This window comes from Netta rufina (assembly GCF_964035555.1).
Source record: "Netta rufina genome assembly, chromosome: 17".
Classification (NCBI taxonomy): Eukaryota; Metazoa; Chordata; class Aves; order Anseriformes; family Anatidae; genus Netta; species Netta rufina.
In genome coordinates this window covers 12,739,680-12,754,844 of record NC_140141.1, presented here as the reverse complement: position 1 = coordinate 12,754,844, position 15,165 = coordinate 12,739,680, and the positions used below count along the sequence as shown (strand labels likewise).

The 15,165-nt window shown below is 55.9% G+C and overlaps 2 protein-coding genes across 7 annotated transcripts; both read left to right on the top strand.

Moving 5' to 3' along the window:
- Positions 1-4,663: 4,663 nt before the first annotated feature.
- On the top strand, positions 4,664-9,966 carry OGFOD2 (2-oxoglutarate and iron dependent oxygenase domain containing 2). 2 transcript variants are annotated; one of them, XR_014618918.1, is made up of 7 exons: positions 4,664-4,792; positions 4,900-4,956; positions 5,963-6,073; positions 6,805-6,904; positions 7,752-7,876; positions 8,357-9,174; positions 9,289-9,402. XR_014618918.1 is itself a non-coding variant. In XM_084297171.1 (7 exons), exons 1-7 carry the CDS (start codon positions 4,670-4,672, stop codon positions 9,562-9,564), a joined length of 1,050 nt encoding a protein of 349 aa, XP_084153297.1. In that variant the 5' UTR covers positions 4,664-4,669; the 3' UTR covers positions 9,565-9,966. The 2 variants fall into 2 exon arrangements, 1 of the variants encoding a protein (XP_084153297.1); XM_084297171.1 differs by having other exon boundaries at positions 8,357-8,614; positions 9,289-9,966.
- Positions 9,967-10,334: 368 nt separating this feature from the next.
- On the top strand, positions 10,335-15,034 carry ARL6IP4 (ARF like GTPase 6 interacting protein 4). Of its 5 annotated transcripts, none has more exons than XM_084297524.1 (6): positions 10,335-10,386; positions 10,793-10,988; positions 11,254-11,583; positions 12,009-12,126; positions 13,031-13,100; positions 13,330-14,205. In XM_084297524.1, exons 2-6 carry the CDS (start codon positions 10,805-10,807, stop codon positions 13,384-13,386), a joined length of 759 nt encoding a protein of 252 aa, XP_084153650.1. In that variant the 5' UTR covers positions 10,335-10,386; positions 10,793-10,804; the 3' UTR covers positions 13,387-14,205. The 5 variants fall into 5 exon arrangements, 3 of the variants coding, with proteins under 3 accessions (XP_084153650.1, XP_084153649.1, XP_084153651.1); XR_014618944.1 differs by lacking the exon at positions 10,335-10,386 and adding an exon at positions 14,219-15,034 and having other exon boundaries at positions 10,539-10,988; positions 13,330-13,505; XR_014618945.1 differs by lacking the exon at positions 10,335-10,386 and having other exon boundaries at positions 10,539-10,988; positions 13,330-13,505; positions 13,778-14,205.
- The last annotated feature ends 131 nt before the right edge of the window (positions 15,035-15,165 follow it).

The following is a 15,165-nucleotide window of genomic DNA, read 5'->3' as shown; positions in this document are numbered from 1 at the left end:
AGAGGGCAGGCCCCGGCTTTTCCTCTTCATGCTCTTGCGCTCCCGCTTGTAGGCTGTGGTCATGTTGGCGATCACCTGTAAAGCAGAGGAGAGGCTGCTTAAAAAATCAGCTCAGCCCTGCTGCAGCTCTGCGGGCAAAAGCTGTACCGACAGCGTCAGCACTGCTGGCGGCACCTCGAGGCACTGGAGGGACCAAACGAGGTCTTTCCACCTCATCAGCCCCGAACTCGCAGAACTCATGGTAAGAAATGACAATTTGTGACTGTGCTCAGAGTTCTCCATCAGTAGAGGGCAGAATGGGATCTAGGCTGGAGCTTCAGGAAGCTCTGAGCACCTCCTGTCAACCACAGCTCCTGCTCCTGCCCTGTTTGCAGGTGGTACCAACGACCCGGACACCAGACGGGGCAGGACACCTCAGTGTGACCTCGCCTACCTTTTTTTTTTTTTGGCACACAGGTCTCCAAGCACTTCCCAAAGGACACTGAGGCGATTTTTTGAGGCAGGAAAACAAGACATGGAGACAAAACACTTTACCCAAGGTCATCCCACAAATTAGAGCCAGCCAGGAACTGAACGCTGGCCTTGCTCCTTGAATCCAGACCACGGGGCTGCTGGCCTTCATGGGGGAGAGCCCACAGGCAAGGGACTCCTGTGGGGTGGCATTTCTGGAGAGACAGGGGGCTCGGCAGCAAGACTTACAATTTCTTTCACAGCATTCTGCTGCTCCTGCACGGCGGCTGTGAATGGCGGGAGGCCGTCTGCCTTGCTGGAGCTAACGCCCTGCTCCTTGGAGTCCTTGACAAAATCCACCTGCAAGGCACAGACACGTGGGCGTCACCCCGTCACCGCGCCAGCACCAAAACCTCCTGCACGACTCCGCTCTGCCAAGAGGTTACCTCGGAGGACAGGCAGACGTATCTGTTGAACATGAGGAAGAAGGGGGTGTACTTGGTGGCGGCGTTGACCGAGGTGCGGAAATCGAAGAGCACGGGGTCAAGGTGGGCGTCCCACTCGCCGGGCTTCTCGCTCACCACGCTGCAGATGGAGGATCTCAGCACCTCGGCGCTGCGCTCGTCCAGGCTCGGGCAGTCGGCGGGGTCTGCGGGGGTGAGGATCTGTGAGATGTTCCAGCGCTCGCAGAGATGCCGGCTGACCTGCAAAGGGCACCGCAGCAGTGAGCGGCCTCCCCGTGCCACGTGGCTGCAGGGGGGGGCACTCATGGCGCTGCCTGTAGCAAAAAAAAAAAAAGGAGCTGAAATGCTCCCCGAAGCCTGAGGTACTACAGGAGAGGGAGAAAGGTGTTAGCGGGCATGGCAAGCTCGCTGGAGAAGTCATGGCCTGACCAAGTATTTTGCAACAACCTTTGTAACTCAGCTTGAGGCTTCTCACAGCACTGGCAAACTGTGTTAATCCCAGCGTAGGGCAGAAAGCTCAGGGGCATCATCTCACGGGACTCTTCCTTCCGAGCAGAGAGGCTGCAGTGCAGCTGGAGGACTTGCACCACCCAACTACGGCCTCTGATCAGGGTGAAAGCTTTGGAAAGCACCTACAGGGTGGTGACAGGGCTGGGGCTGGGAGGTGGCAGCAGCAGCTCCTTGCACCCTGTGCACGGCGCGCTGTGGCTCTGCCTGTCGGACCTGCTGTCTAAAAAAAGCTTGAGACCACGTTGCTTTCCCCTGAACCACCCAGCGTGTGACCTACCTCCTCGCAGAAGTCCCAGCTCTGACTGGCGTAAATGTTCTTGGACGCTCCGAACCTGAACAAGAACAGGACACACAATTGGTTTTACTCCACAGACCACAAAGCAGAGCAGCCGATCCTCACAGGAAATGGGGTACAGGAGGGACAGAGGGTCCCCAGTGGGGAGAGGCAGGCGTGACCTCGCCTTGCCGAGAGCAGGGAGAGCTCTGCTGCCCATATCTGTTCTGAAACAGCCAGGCCTGTTTGTTCAGGAATGATAAGGCAGCAGGAGAAGCAAGCAAAGTTTCTTGCTCTCAATGCAGTCTCTGCTGGCCCCACACATTTTCCACGAGGTACCGTGGTGAGGGGCACCACACGAGTGCAAAACAAACGCTCCCTGGAAGGGATCAGGGTACAGGTTAGAGCTTCTGCAGGGAACTGGGGCACAAACTCCCCTGACCTTGGAGCTACGCAGAGAATCATTTTGGCCTCTTTCTCCCTTCCCCTCCTAACAGGAGGAGACCAAGCTGCTCCCAAGGACTTTGTAAAGAGCAAATGCAAGGCACTGCATGGCCTCTCCTGCAGGAGAGAGCGCGTGCTCTTGTGGGGAACCATCTTGTGGACACAGAACCTATCTGCAACACTTCCCAGAGTGCCCCACCTCACTGCAGAGGCGCAGTGTAACTGACAAGAGAAGAGCCCACCTGTAAAAAATTGTAGCTAGGGCTTTAGCCACTGACAAGGGATCTTTCTTCTGCAGAGGAACAGCCTCAATCCACTTAGTGAAATAGTCGGTCACAAGGAGGACATGTGTATTGCTCTGGCTTGTCTCAGGAAAAGGTCCTGCATAAACAAGCACCAAGAAAAATCAACATGATGCCACAACATCACCCAAACGAGGAAGGTAAAAACCAAACCTAGCAAAACAATTGCTGCAACAAAGCAAACAACCCTGATTCTGTTCGGCACTGTCGTTTAGACAGTACAGCTCTGTGACCTTTGTCATCAAAAATCCACCCAGCACAGCCTTAATCCTGAGAAGCAATGCACGCCCACAACTCCCACTGTGTGTTGAGTGGGAACCCTGCCAGTCCCTGGATCAGGTTGCACCTCGGTAAGCTGCTATGGCCTCCGTGACACCTCCTCACCGCAGAGCTAGGAGGCTTTCACTCACGTGTGGCCCTAAGTCTGCCACGCTTCCTGACGGCCGGCGCGGAAGCCCTGAAGAGCCTGTTTGACAGCCGCAAACACTCACCGTGAACATCTAATCCCAGCACTTCCCAGGGAGATTCCACTTTAACAGGTCTGGCTTTCCGTGATACATTCTTGTTGTGCTCTGCATTCTGGCACGTTTCACACATTTTGATCTGGGAAAGGAAAAATTCATATCAAAGGCCTTTAAAATAGGCTGACAATTTCCGTCAGATTCAGACTGAACAGGTTATGAATGGGTAGGAGGGGCAGTAATTGTGTACAGCTTCCTTCTACCCTATAAAAATAAGGAGACAAAAGAGAAAGAGGACAAAAAACAACAGGCTGATACAGTTCACCTCTGACAAACCTCACCCAGACAGCTTTCACAGATGCAATAACCAACTTTCTGAATATGATCTATACCAAAGACATTTCTCACCCCGCTTTGGAGCAAATATTTACTGTATTTTAAACTTTTACTGGCTAGGGAAATTGTAAGCCCCAGGGTGCTGGAGGGGCACGGGCTGCTTGGATCATGCAACGTAACCGCACTTCTCCAAAGCAGGCCATGCTGCAGAGCCCTCCTGGAGGGGACTTTCAGCAATACTCCAGGTGAGGCACAACAGCCCGGAGGAGCTGATGGCAACACCAAACAGCTCTCATTGCAATAGTTTAGTGAACTGAGGAGCTCTGGCAGGAATCCATCCTGCTCAAAGCCAATCCCACGTTCCCATCCTGCCCAAAAGTGCCCTGCGTGAGGATGCCAACCTGTGCAGGCTTCCTGAGGCTCTGGGGAAAGACACCCAATTTACCCAGCTGTCTCAGGCCGTTCCAGCAGTTCCACCTAGCAGATGGCTGCAAAGCAAGAGCACCAGAAACAACCCCCTCCTGCATTAGGGCTCCTCCAGCTGCTCCCTAGGGTCTCCTGCCTGAACCCTTTGGGATACGCCGGTGGCACAGCCACAGCCAATGCTCTGCACTCACCCAGTCCACCACATCCTTCACGATGCCCAGCCAGTAGTAGCGGCTCTGGATGCGGTGCACGGTCTTCTTCTGGCCCAGGTGGTTGCCGATCTCGGTGAAGTGGCTCTCCAGGAAGACCTGCCGCCTGCGCTCAGGGTCCACGATCACCTCGCGCTTCTCCTCCTTCTTGGGCCCCACGTAGTAGAGGCAGCCGCCTGCGGATGGGCAGGGAGAAGACGTTTTAGTGCCACACACCTCATGCCTGCTGTCCCCCTTACCCCAAACCCCACAAAACCCCCCACCCCACAGCGACAAAACCCTACTGCAGGCAGCATCACCCCCCTCACACACACACACACACACACACACACCACCGGGAGGCCCCCTCACCCCAAAACCACCTCACAGACCCCCGGAGGGGGCAAAATTCCTGTCAGCACCCCCCTCACACACACACACACACACTGTGAGGCGGCTGTTTGGGGGGAAGGTGGAGGGGTCGCTGCCCACCATCGAGGACGAATTTCTGGGCGTAGCGCTTGAGGTTCTTCCTCTGGATGGAGCAGAAGCTGGGCGGGAAGCAGCCGTCGGCCAGCAGCCGCTGGATGTCGGCGAACTTGCTGCTGGGGCCGCCCGGCTCGGCCGCCGCCGCCGCCACCACCTCCTCCTCGGCCACCTGCAGCGCCGCCTCCATGCTGAGGGGAACCGTGACGGGACCCCCCCGTGCGCGCTCCCGCCTCCCGCCTCCGGGAGCGCGCACCCCTGCCGGGAGCGCGCCCCGCTCCCCCTCAGCCCCTCCTCAGGAGCCGCTGCTCAGGGGCCGGGCGGGAACATGGCGGCGGCGCGGCCGTTCCGGGCGTGCTCCTGTTTCTTCTCCGCTAACCTCTTCGTGAGGCGCTGCGGGCTGCACGTTCGGTACCGGCACCGGGAGCAGCTCCTCAGCGACTACGGGACGGTAACGGAGGAGGGCAGCGGGCAGAGGGGAGGGGGGGGATCGGGGTCCGTCCCACTCGCCCCCCCCCCCCTCCCCCGGGTCGTTGCTCACCGCCGTGTGGGTTGCAGGCGCTGAGGGAGCGCGGCTGCGGCAGCCCTGAGGTGTTGGAGGCTGTGGTGAGGGAGGTGAGCGGCGGGGGGACAATTGGGGGACATTGGGGGACAATAGGGGGTCGGGGGGGGGGGCCCGGTGCTGCTCTGCAGGGAGTTGGGGGGGGGGCTGGGGGTCGGTCTCTGGGTGTAGGTGGTTGTGGTAGGGCTGAGGGAATGGCCTCCAGTTGTGCCAGGGGAGGCTGAGGTGGGAAATTAGGGTTCAGGTGGGAAATTTGGAGGCGTTTCTCCTCAGAAAGAGCAGGCAGGCATCGGGACGGGTGGCCCAGGGAGGTGGTGGCATCACTGTCCCTGGGGGTGTTCAGGGAGAGGTTGGATGAGGTGCTTGGGGACATGGTTCACTGGTGACACTGGTGGTGTGGTGTTCTCAGATCATTTCCAACCCTAACAATTCCGTGATCCTGCTCAGATCAATTCCCTGGCTCCCCAGGCCAGCGAGCTGTCAAACAGCTGGCTCCAACCCCACCCCTCCTTCCTCGTTTTCCCAAAACGTGCCATAACTAATCTCACGGCGGGTTATTAAAGATGAAGAGTTACCCGAATCAGCTGCTGCTCCAGCTGTTTGGTGTGCGATGACAGATCAGCCTGTCCCGACAGCGCTTAGCAGTAATCCCTTCGTGACAAGTCTGGTCTCCTTCCTAGCAAATGTCTTCATCTTGGACAGCGCTTGTGCTGTCAGGATATAAGCCAGGCTCTCAAGGCGTAGGCCGGTGACTCACGAGGTGTCAGAAATGCCTGAAAGGGTTGAAAACTTGCAGCTCCACGTGACATGTCCATGGAAAGGCTTCAGTTATTTTTTTTAAGCCATCCGCTGTGAGAATGTGTCTCAAATCTATTTTAGGCATTTGAATTTTTAAATATTTATAGGTTTTGTCTTGACTACAGAAAAGCGAGGCACGCACTCTGTCTCCCAGAGGTACCCTGAACAAAAATAAGTGGTTTGAAACAATGAGCAGGTTCCTTGAATTGTTTTAGTTACCCATTTGGATTTTCTAACGAGATGCTCTCTGTTTATTCCTAGATCGAGGCAGAAGTGCAGAGGAGAAAGCAGCTAATCCATCAGTCGGCGGAACGCAAAGCCATCATCGCCAGCCGTTACAAACGAAAACACCCCGAAGTGTACGTTCTTCAGGTAGACACTGGGTTTGAAATCTGTTTTGCACCCAAGGAGCTGGCTGAGGGTTTGTTTTTGCAGTAGGGAGCCCTCTTGTCATCAGGATTGTGCACAGTTCTAGAGCTGTGGCTCGTTCTCCAGGCACAATTCCGCCGGGTTTGTAGCCAGATGAGGGTTGTTCATTGTTAAAGCTGCACCAGCACCCGGTACTCAGCTCAGAATACCATCAGTAATTTGGATCTGAAGCATCCCTGCGGCACACAGGGTTAGTGAAAGCTGAGGGACAGCTACAGCAATCAGCTTTTATGCCCCTAACTCACAGAGAAGTTCCAAGTTGCTCTCAGCTGGAGGCTGGCAGCCTGCTGCCTGCCTGTGTGCACCCCTCCCTGTATTGCTCTGTTGTGCTGAGGCCAGGACAAGATGCGAAATCCTTTAGGAATGACTTTGCATTTATCCGTTAGGTGTCCACGCTGTGAGTCAGGCTCTTTCCTGTCATGCTAAGGATAAATCTGGCCGGTTATATTTAGAAATACTCACAAACTACAGGAAAACACAATTTACCAAACCACTAAAAACACCAGTATCGTTTTCTGCCACAAAAGTAACCCAAGTGTCACCAGCAGCCTTGCTCCCTAGACTCTATAAAATTTCTGTGCCTTTGTGGAAGCCTGTTTCCCTCTGGGGCTGTAAAAGACAGCGCAAGCTAATTGTGTGTCTGTTTCTATTTGTCTTCCTTCCCTGGATGCCAGGATTCTTTCCTGGCCCCGGAATTTTTAGAAATCGTTAGCTACTGCACTTCACCAGATGCTCATCTCGATGGCCTCCTGCGCTACACCGAGTCCTTCTCAGGTAAAAAAACAAAACAAAACAACCCATCATCGACAAAGAGCACCCGCGTGATGCTGAGCCTCAGCGATGACAGCTGTTTTCGAGCCCTGTCTTTAATAGCTCGGATTTGATACGCAGCCGAGACGAGCAGGATGTTATTTTCTGCCTGATGAGAGTCTCTGGAGAGGCAGTGTTGTGCAGCAGTTGTGCTCTGGATGAGATCCTGTGTTCTGCCTTTCCTGTCCCAGCCTGCTGATGTCTCAGCAGAGGCTCTCGCTGCAGCAGGGCTGGGGTTTTGGTTGTACCGTAACCTCGCAGGGGAGCCCGCTGAAGGAATCCTGCTTGCTAGGAGGCTTGGTTTTCCCTCCCCAGTGCTTTCCCGTTTCAGACAATCCCCCTAGGTTAGTCTGAGCTGAAATATTCTCAGTCTGGCTTTCAGCCTTTTTAAAAGAGATCTGGGTTTTCAGCTTCCCTGGTGGCATTCGTGAAGCTCTCTTTCTACCAGAAATGCTGAGAAAAGCTGAAAAGTTGTCTCCTTTTCTCAAAGCAGAGAAGAATGTGTGTGCAGAGCTCTGCTCTCCAGAGCTTCTCAGAGCATTTCCGTGGCACCTGCAGCAGGCATTTAAATCGGTGCCAGGTCTCCCAGCTGGCTGGAGAAGCCTCAAAGCAAGGGCCCAGTGTGCAAAATAACAAATCCATCCCAGAGCCGATCCTCAGGACCAGCGCCAATCCTCTGAGCAGCTGGAGCACGACGTGAAGCGTGTGGGTGCTGCGTTCTCACCAACACGAGCACAGTCTAGCTCGGCAGCACACCAGCCAAGCACCCTCCTGCCTGTTATTTCCCCAGCTGTCTCCCTTCTCTTGGCAGATAAGAGGATCTATCGGCTGCCAGTGTTCACGGAGGAGTTCTGCCGAGCCTTCATTGAGGAGCTGGAGAACTTTGAGCAGTCGGACATGCCAAAGGGCAGGCCCAACAGTATGAATAACTACGGGGTAGGACTCAGCAGCTCTCGTGCTTCTGTAGGGGGAGCGTTCACGAGCAGACTTTGTTTACCTCGCTTCAGGATCCTTTCAGTTCCAAAATGTCTGTATTTGAGTCCAGCTTTGTTTGGGTACAGCCTCCTTAAAGGCTGAGGGAATGTGAGTGACTTGTCCGGAGATAAAAGGACAGGGAAAGGCAGGGACAGGGTGTGGGAGCTGGTATTTCAGAGCAAAGAGTGCCTTGCATTTAAACAACACACATCTAAATCGAGGCATCTGGTTCTAAAGAACACTCAACTTTTGATCTTACTCTGTTCACCATCACTTTCCACCTGATCTTCTTTCCTCTCCCTGTAGCTGGAATCTTTGTTCTTTGGTTCTTTATCTGAGCAAGCAGCAGTGTTGGAACAGAACAAGGCAGCTTAGTACTTGATGAAGCAGCAGAGAACCCAGCTGCTGGTCAGCTGCTCCCAGCTCCTCTCTCTGTGGCAGGTCTTGCTCAACGAGATAGGGATGGATGAAAACTTCATCACGCCCCTGCGGGAGAAATACCTGCGGCCCATAACGGCTCTGCTCTACCCCGACCTGGGGGGCGCCTGCCTGGACAGCCACAAGGCGTTCGTGGTCAAATACGCGCTGCACGAAGACCTGGATCTCAGCTCCCACTACGACAACGCAGAGGTCACCTTAAACGTTTCGCTGGGGAAAGACTTCACAGAAGGCAGCTTGTACTTCGGGGATTTCCGGCAGGTACTGGGCACATTCCTCACCTGGAGCCTGCTTCTGTTCCCCCCTAATCCCAATTTCAAGGCATCGACTTTTCTAAATGGCAGTTGTTTACTTCTGACAGTCAGAAGCACTCTGTCCCTTCCCCTTTTTTTCAAGGTAGTGGTTATACAGGAACCTTTTCTGCTACAAACAAGATCGCAGTGTTCAAGCTAACTGCAGCCACTTCAAAGAGAGGAGACAGCTGTGGTAGTAGAAGGTGGAGTGAGACAAACCAACCCATCTTCCCTTAAGGAAAAGGACGAGCAGGGAGGTGCTGAGAGACAGGGAGAGAAGTCATTTACTTCACACGAGACTTGCACCTAATTCTGTAGCCCCTGTTCTCTAGGAATAGGGCTAATCCCCCTCTAAGAAGGGGATTCTTCACACAAGAGGGGTTAAAAAAAAACACCATACACTGGTAAAACTTTTTTTTTTGGACTGAAACTCTGTCTTTAAGTTCCCTCTGGACCTGTCACTGCGAATGCCTTACCTGAAAGCAGTTGTACCAAACTGCTGCCAAGCCACCTGTGGCTGCATTTGAGGTACAGCTCATCCTTTCCCTGGTGCTTGTTGAAGAAATCAAAGTTTTAACTCGCTGGCCACTGTTCTTCAGGGACTTTCTGGTGTAATGCTGTACCCACCTCCCTTTGTTCCAGGATCCCAGCCCCGTGCCGAGCTACATCGAGGTCGAACACGTGGGGACCCAGGGGCTGTTACACAGAGGAGGGCAGATCCACGGGGCGCTCCCCATCGCCTCGGGGGAGCGCTGGAACCTCATCGTCTGGATGAGAGCCTCGGCCATCCGCAACCGGCTCTGCCCCATGTGCAACCAGAAGCCCGAGCTGGTCGAAGCAGAGGGGTTCGGAGACGGCTTCACGGAAAGCGCTGAGGACGATGTCCCCGAGACTGTGGATCTCTGTTCGCTGTGGTAGCAGGTGTTAGGGCACCATTTCTCTGGACCAAGTTGCCTGAAGCTGCTTTCTGCCCTCTCGGGCTGCTCTGACAGACTCTGGTGGATGCGTGAGTCACGTCAGAAGTCGCTGTCACCTTGCTGGGGATGCAGAACCAGTCCTGCCGGGCTGGGGAAGCCGGCTTCGTCCCCTGCTGGTACTCAGCCAGGTGAGGGCTCACCTCCAGCCTGGCGTGGTGGGGGGATGCTTGGAAGGTGTAGAAAGCCTTAAGGTGGGGTCAGTGCAAGGGCTCTGTGAATATTTCAGGGGTACAGGAAAAATAAATGAAGCTGCTTGGGCTTTGTGGAGGCCTCTGTGCCAACAGCAGCGTTGCAAGGCTCTGTAAACGGGAAAGACCAGTGCAATAAAACCACATAACCCGCAGAAACAGTGCAATAAAACCCGAAATTTGCCACTTCTCTGCTATTCGCGGGCAGTCCTGGCCTCTTCCAGGAGAAAAGCTTTTGGTTGCGGGGCAGCAGTGAGAGATCTGCCCCAAACTGAGATAAAAGCGGCTCAGAGCAGGCTGCTGGGAACGGCGTGGGGTTGTCACCACTGGAAATTCACCTAACACAGGCTCAGAAAAACCCATCGGGAGCAGTACCGGGAGCTCTGATCCCCTGCGGCGGCCGAGGGGGTGCCTCGAGGGCTCCAGGAGCTCTTCGGAGCCATGGGCCCTGCCGAGCCCCGGAACCAAAGTGCGCGGCCCCGTTGCCGGCCGGCGCCGAGCGCTGCGGACCGGAAGTGGGGGGGGGGGGGGACCGGGCCGGAGGAGCAGCGGCTGCGGCGCGGCCCCGGCCCGCGGTGAGGCCGGGGGGCGCCGCGGGAGGGGAGGAGGGCGCATGCGCGCGGCGGCGGCACCGGGGGGGCGGGGGGAGGGTGAAAGGGGCCTTAAAGGGGCAACGCGGCCGGGGCCCAGCTCTTAAAGGGGCCGCGCCCTTCTTAAAGGGCCCGCTCCCTTCTTAAAGGGGCCGCGCCCTGCAGGCCGCTGGCGGTCCCTGCTGCCTCCCTGTGGGGCGTCGAGGGGTACTGGGGGAGTCAGGGCGGTAATTACCTGGGGATCCTCGTGCCCCTCATTAATTGGGGGCCCTCGGAGCAGCCCCGTCCCCCAGAGCTCCGGTGGCTGCCCAAGGACGAGGTGGTCGCAGCCCCGGCTGCATCTGGCCGGGTTTGGGCAATTTTGGGGATCCCAAGGGCGCTGTCCCCGCAGGGCTGAGGCGCCATGGCCCGCAGCCAGCCGCGGAAGCGATCGCGGAGCAGGAGCCGGAGCCGGAGCAGGCAGCAGAGGAAGGAGAAGCGCAGGAAGAGCAGCAGGGAGCTGGACTCGCAGCCCAGCAGCAGCTCGCCGGGGAGGCGGCCCTCGGGGTCTCACAGGCACGGGTCGAGCTCAGCAGCCGTGAAGGAAGGTAGGGAGAGGCCTGCGACCCAACGTTTTTACCAGGTTTTCTTGGGGCAGGTGCATGAAGGGGGCTCAGGTGGGAGAAAAGGATCCCTGCCTGTCACATCAGCATGTGCTTTGTGCCCGTTTTGGTGGCAGCACCGAGGGGATTTGCCCTGGGGCTTTGTCTTTGGGCTGGGAGAGGAGGGCACCAGCAACTGCAGGGGCTAACGGGAGTCCCTGCTGCCACAGGGCCACAGCTGCTCTGCTCACCCTCTTCTTATGCATTGCAGAAAAGAAGAAGGAAGGAAAGAGCAAAAAGAAGAGGAAGGCAAGCACATCGTCCTCTGAGACGTCTTCCTCCTCCAGCTCCTCCTCGTCTTCATCCTCTTCCAGCTCCTCTTCCGAGGACTCCAGTGACAGTGAGCCCAAAGCGAAGAAGAGTCGACACAGCAAAAAGAAGCGAGCGAAACACAAAGACAAAAAGAAGAAGAAGAAAATAAAAAAGAAATCCAAAAAGAAGTCAAAAGAAAAACCTAAGGAGGAGAGCACCAAGGCAGAAGTGGTGCCTGGCCCCTCGCTGGAGCAGTGGCAAAAGGAGTCGCTGGTGGACTCTGGGCCAGGTAACGTTCACATTTCCCTCTTGCTTAGCCAGGGAACACTGCAGTGGGGAAAAGCTCCTGCGTGTCCCCCTCGTGGGATCCACGCGGGGTGTTGTAGCAGAGCTGTGCACGGAGCAGTCCCTGACTCTCCTCCCTCCTGAGTGGCTGCCTTTGAGCAACACCAAGTAAAAGTAAGGAGCTACATGCATGGATTGGTGAGTTTTTAGCTCTAATTATGGCTGTAAGGTGGAAAAAGAGACACCAAATGAAAGGACACAGCAGTACCAACCTGGAAGAGCTCTGGGGCCATCCAGCAGCCCTTCCTTGGCGTGGTTTGTCACCAACCCACAAGCACTGCCGGGATCTGGTGCTGTGTTCCTGGCTGCTCGTTGCAGGCGCACTGTGGTGCCCCTCGAGCACGGCTCTGACTAACGGACACCTTCCAGTCCTGACAGACGAGCAGAAATCCCGCATCCAGGCTATGAAGCCGATGACGAAGGAGGAATGGGACGCGAGGCAGAGCGTCATACGGAGAGTCGTGGACCCCGAAACGGGGAGAACCAGGTATGGGCCCTCGGGGCAGAAAGGAGGCAGGATGGCCCCATACAGGTGGTGAGGGGAGGAGGCTGTTCTGCTGTATGGGGCCACGTCCCTTTTGTCCTCTTTGGCAGCAAAAGCCTGAGCTGAGGCCTGACAGATCCCTCCTGTCAGCCCTGCAGGTGGCACGTTGGGCACCCAAGGGTGACATTGTGCTGGTTCCCACACAAGGAGCACTGGGCTGCCTCCCAGTGGAGAGCTACAGGCAGCAGAGCTCCCTTTTATTTATTCCTTGTGGCAGGAGTGGTTCAGCTGTGTCCCATTGAACGGGGCCCTGCCCCTGCAAAGCAAAAACCAGAGGGGGTGGTGGTGCCTCCACACCCCCCTGCTTCATGCTCCTGCCTTTCAGGGCTGAAACGTGCCCTCAGCACCTGGGGCTGAGTGGGCAGGGAGTGTGTTTTGCTTGGGGTTACAGACAATCAGCCTGAAGTTCGTTTAGCTGCCAACTAGAAATGACCCAGATTTTAATAAACTGCATCCTCCCAGCGAGCAGCAAACATCGTGCTGAAGAGAATTGGGCATGACAAGTCCGGTCTTAAAATAGAAGGCAGCCTGCGGGGCTTAGGGAGGTGTGGAGCTAAGGTCAGTTCCCCGGTAGGCACGTAATGAAGACAATTAAATTCCTGCTCGTGGTTGGAGGTGGGAGCTGCCTCTGACACTGCTGGAAATTTGTGCAGCCGAGATGCTCCAGGGCCTGGCTGCCTTTCAGGCCCAAACTGGCTCCTGTTTATGAGTGGCCCCTGTGTGCTTTGGGCAGTCGGGAGCAGACCTGAATTAAGTGCATAAACAAATAAAATAAGGAAGGGTTTTTGCAGAGGCTGGGTCTGAAGCAGTAGCAGTCACAACTCGTGGCCCTGTCCTTGTCTTCCAGGCTTATTAAGGGAGATGGAGAAGTGCTAGAAGAAATTGTCAGCAAGGAGAGACACAAAGAGATTAACAAGGTAACGGGGGGCTCGTCACCATCACTGACTGCTGGTGGGTGGGTTGGGGGGGCCACAGCTGAGGGGCTGCTGCACCCCGAGGTGGTGTTTTTTGCCTCCTGCGACCTGAGTAGCTCCACCAGGGCAAAACAAAGCCCTGGCAGCCCTGCAGCGGCCCCAGCGGGTGGGTGCTGGTGGATTTTTGTCCTCGGGAAGGCCGTGCTATGAGTGCCCATCTCTCCCTTTCCAGCAAGCCACCCGGGGGGACGGGCTGGCCTTCCAGGTGCGGACGGGGATGCTGCAGTGAGGGCCTGGGCTCCAGCCGTGCCGGGGGCTGTTCTGCAGGCAGCAGCCTGGGCGTGATGAGCAGGACCCTGCAGGCGGCACCGCGTCAGGATGCTTCCTGGGGCAGTTTCCACCCGCTCTGTAAGTTACTGACTGGGAAGGAGAGCACCTTTAATGGTTCATCTCCCAGTAAACCCCTTCTCTCCCCTCTCTCCTGGCTGGGGTCAGTGTGGCTGTAACGTGCTTGGGTCCTGCTTGCCCTGGTGCCCCTTTTAAGGCCTGAGGAGCTCAGCAGCACCGGGAGGTGCTGACGCCCCTCAGCTCTGGGCTTTGGCTGGCAGGCGGCATGGCTGTGGCCAGGGCATGCGCCAGGGCTGTAATACTGGCAGCTGGCTGCCACGTCTTCCTTTCAGGGGCTGCTCTCGGTCCCATCCTTGCTGCCCTGTGTGTACCCAGCTCATGGACCCTTTGTGCTCACCCACCCTGCTCGGAGCAGAGCGCCCATGGTGCTGTGTGGCTCTGCTCAGGCTGCAGCACCCAGCCTAAGCCCTCGAGTGCCACCCTGCGCTGTGCCCCTGGGCAGGGGCTTTACTCATGCCCCTTTCCCACAGTGCAGGTCCTGGGCAGCAGCAAGGCTCTGGGGGTCTCAGGGCCTTTGCCCGCAGCAGCTGTGCTGCAAACAGCCGTCATTTTCCCCCACTACAAAGTCCATAAAGATACAAACTGTTAAAAAAAAAAAAAAAAAAAAAGTGGTAATTAATGGACAAATGAGTCCTGTTGGTCCTCGCAGAAGCCCTCAGTGTTGTGTTTGTGGCTGTAACCCTCCATTAAACTGGCGCCTGCTCCCATCCCAGGCTTTGTGACTCGTGTTTCTAGCGGCTCCCAAAGAAGCAGACGAGAGACGAGCCTTCCCATTTCTTTAATCTGTGTAACTCACAATGGTACTGTACACAAAGCACACCCAGGCATTGGAACGATGCACTAACAGCAAGGAGGAGAAGGAAGTCGTACAGAAGGTTTGTCACACACAAGCACGTCACCTGCACGGTGCTGCGCACACGGGGGCAGACCCAGCGCGGCCCGGGAGCGCCGGCTGGGCTCGGGCTGCTCGGCCCAGGCTGCGGGCGGGCGGCCGGCGCCCTCGGGCATGCCCTCCGGTGGGACCCCACACGCGCGTCTGTTATCCCCCCCCCCCCCGAAGCAATTTTTTATAAATAAAATATAATTAACATCGTCGAATATAAAATTGACAGTCGAGGGTATCGACAGGCAGAGGGTGCTCGGGACAGGGAAGGGACCGTAAGGCTTCTAGAACTAATAGGAAATGCAGCAGACGGTGGCAATACCTGAAGAAGGGGCTGCTACAGCAAGCACGGCGGCTGCTGGGCGGAGCGGGCGTTTGTTAGTAACCCTTTGGCTAGTTACTGCTCTCGGCTCGCGTATCGGACACTGTAAACGTTTTTTGGTATCAGAATTTCGCCTCACCTGACGGAGTGAGCTGGCCACCCAGGGAAACAACTCGGCGTGAATGCATGGGGTCCTTTTTTTTATTTATTTATTTTTTCCTTTAAAAGACTTGAAAGGGACAGCGTCAGGTAGAAAGTCTGGCCCGATAGTTCTGTAATACAAAAAGCTGCTTTTTATAAAAATCTGAGCTCCACAGCAGAGTTTGATTCCCATGGAAACAATTAGAAAAAAAAAAAAAAAAAAAAAAAGGAAAAAAAAAAAAAAAAAGGAAAAGCCTGAGGCAGCCTGTGCAGTGCGTGCTGTATTGTGCTAATGTGCGAGTACAGGACGTGGG

Coding starts and splice junctions, on each gene's coding strand:
- OGFOD2 (XM_084297171.1), top strand. CDS start 4,670: ATGGCGGCGGCGCGGCCGTTCCGGGCGTGCTCCTGTTTCTTCTCCGCT. Junction 6,905..7,751: donor CTACACCGAGTCCTTCTCAG/GTAAAAAAACAA, acceptor TTCTCTTGGCAG/ATAAGAGGATCTATCGGCTG. Junction 8,615..9,288: donor ACTTCGGGGATTTCCGGCAG/GTACTGGGCACA, acceptor CCTTTGTTCCAG/GATCCCAGCCCCGTGCCGAG.
- ARL6IP4 (XM_084297524.1), top strand. CDS start 10,805: ATGGCCCGCAGCCAGCCGCGGAAGCGATCGCGGAGCAGGAGCCGGAGC. Junction 11,584..12,008: donor GCTGGTGGACTCTGGGCCAG/GTAACGTTCACA, acceptor GACACCTTCCAG/TCCTGACAGACGAGCAGAAA. Junction 13,101..13,329: donor GACACAAAGAGATTAACAAG/GTAACGGGGGGC, acceptor CTCCCTTTCCAG/CAAGCCACCCGGGGGGACGG.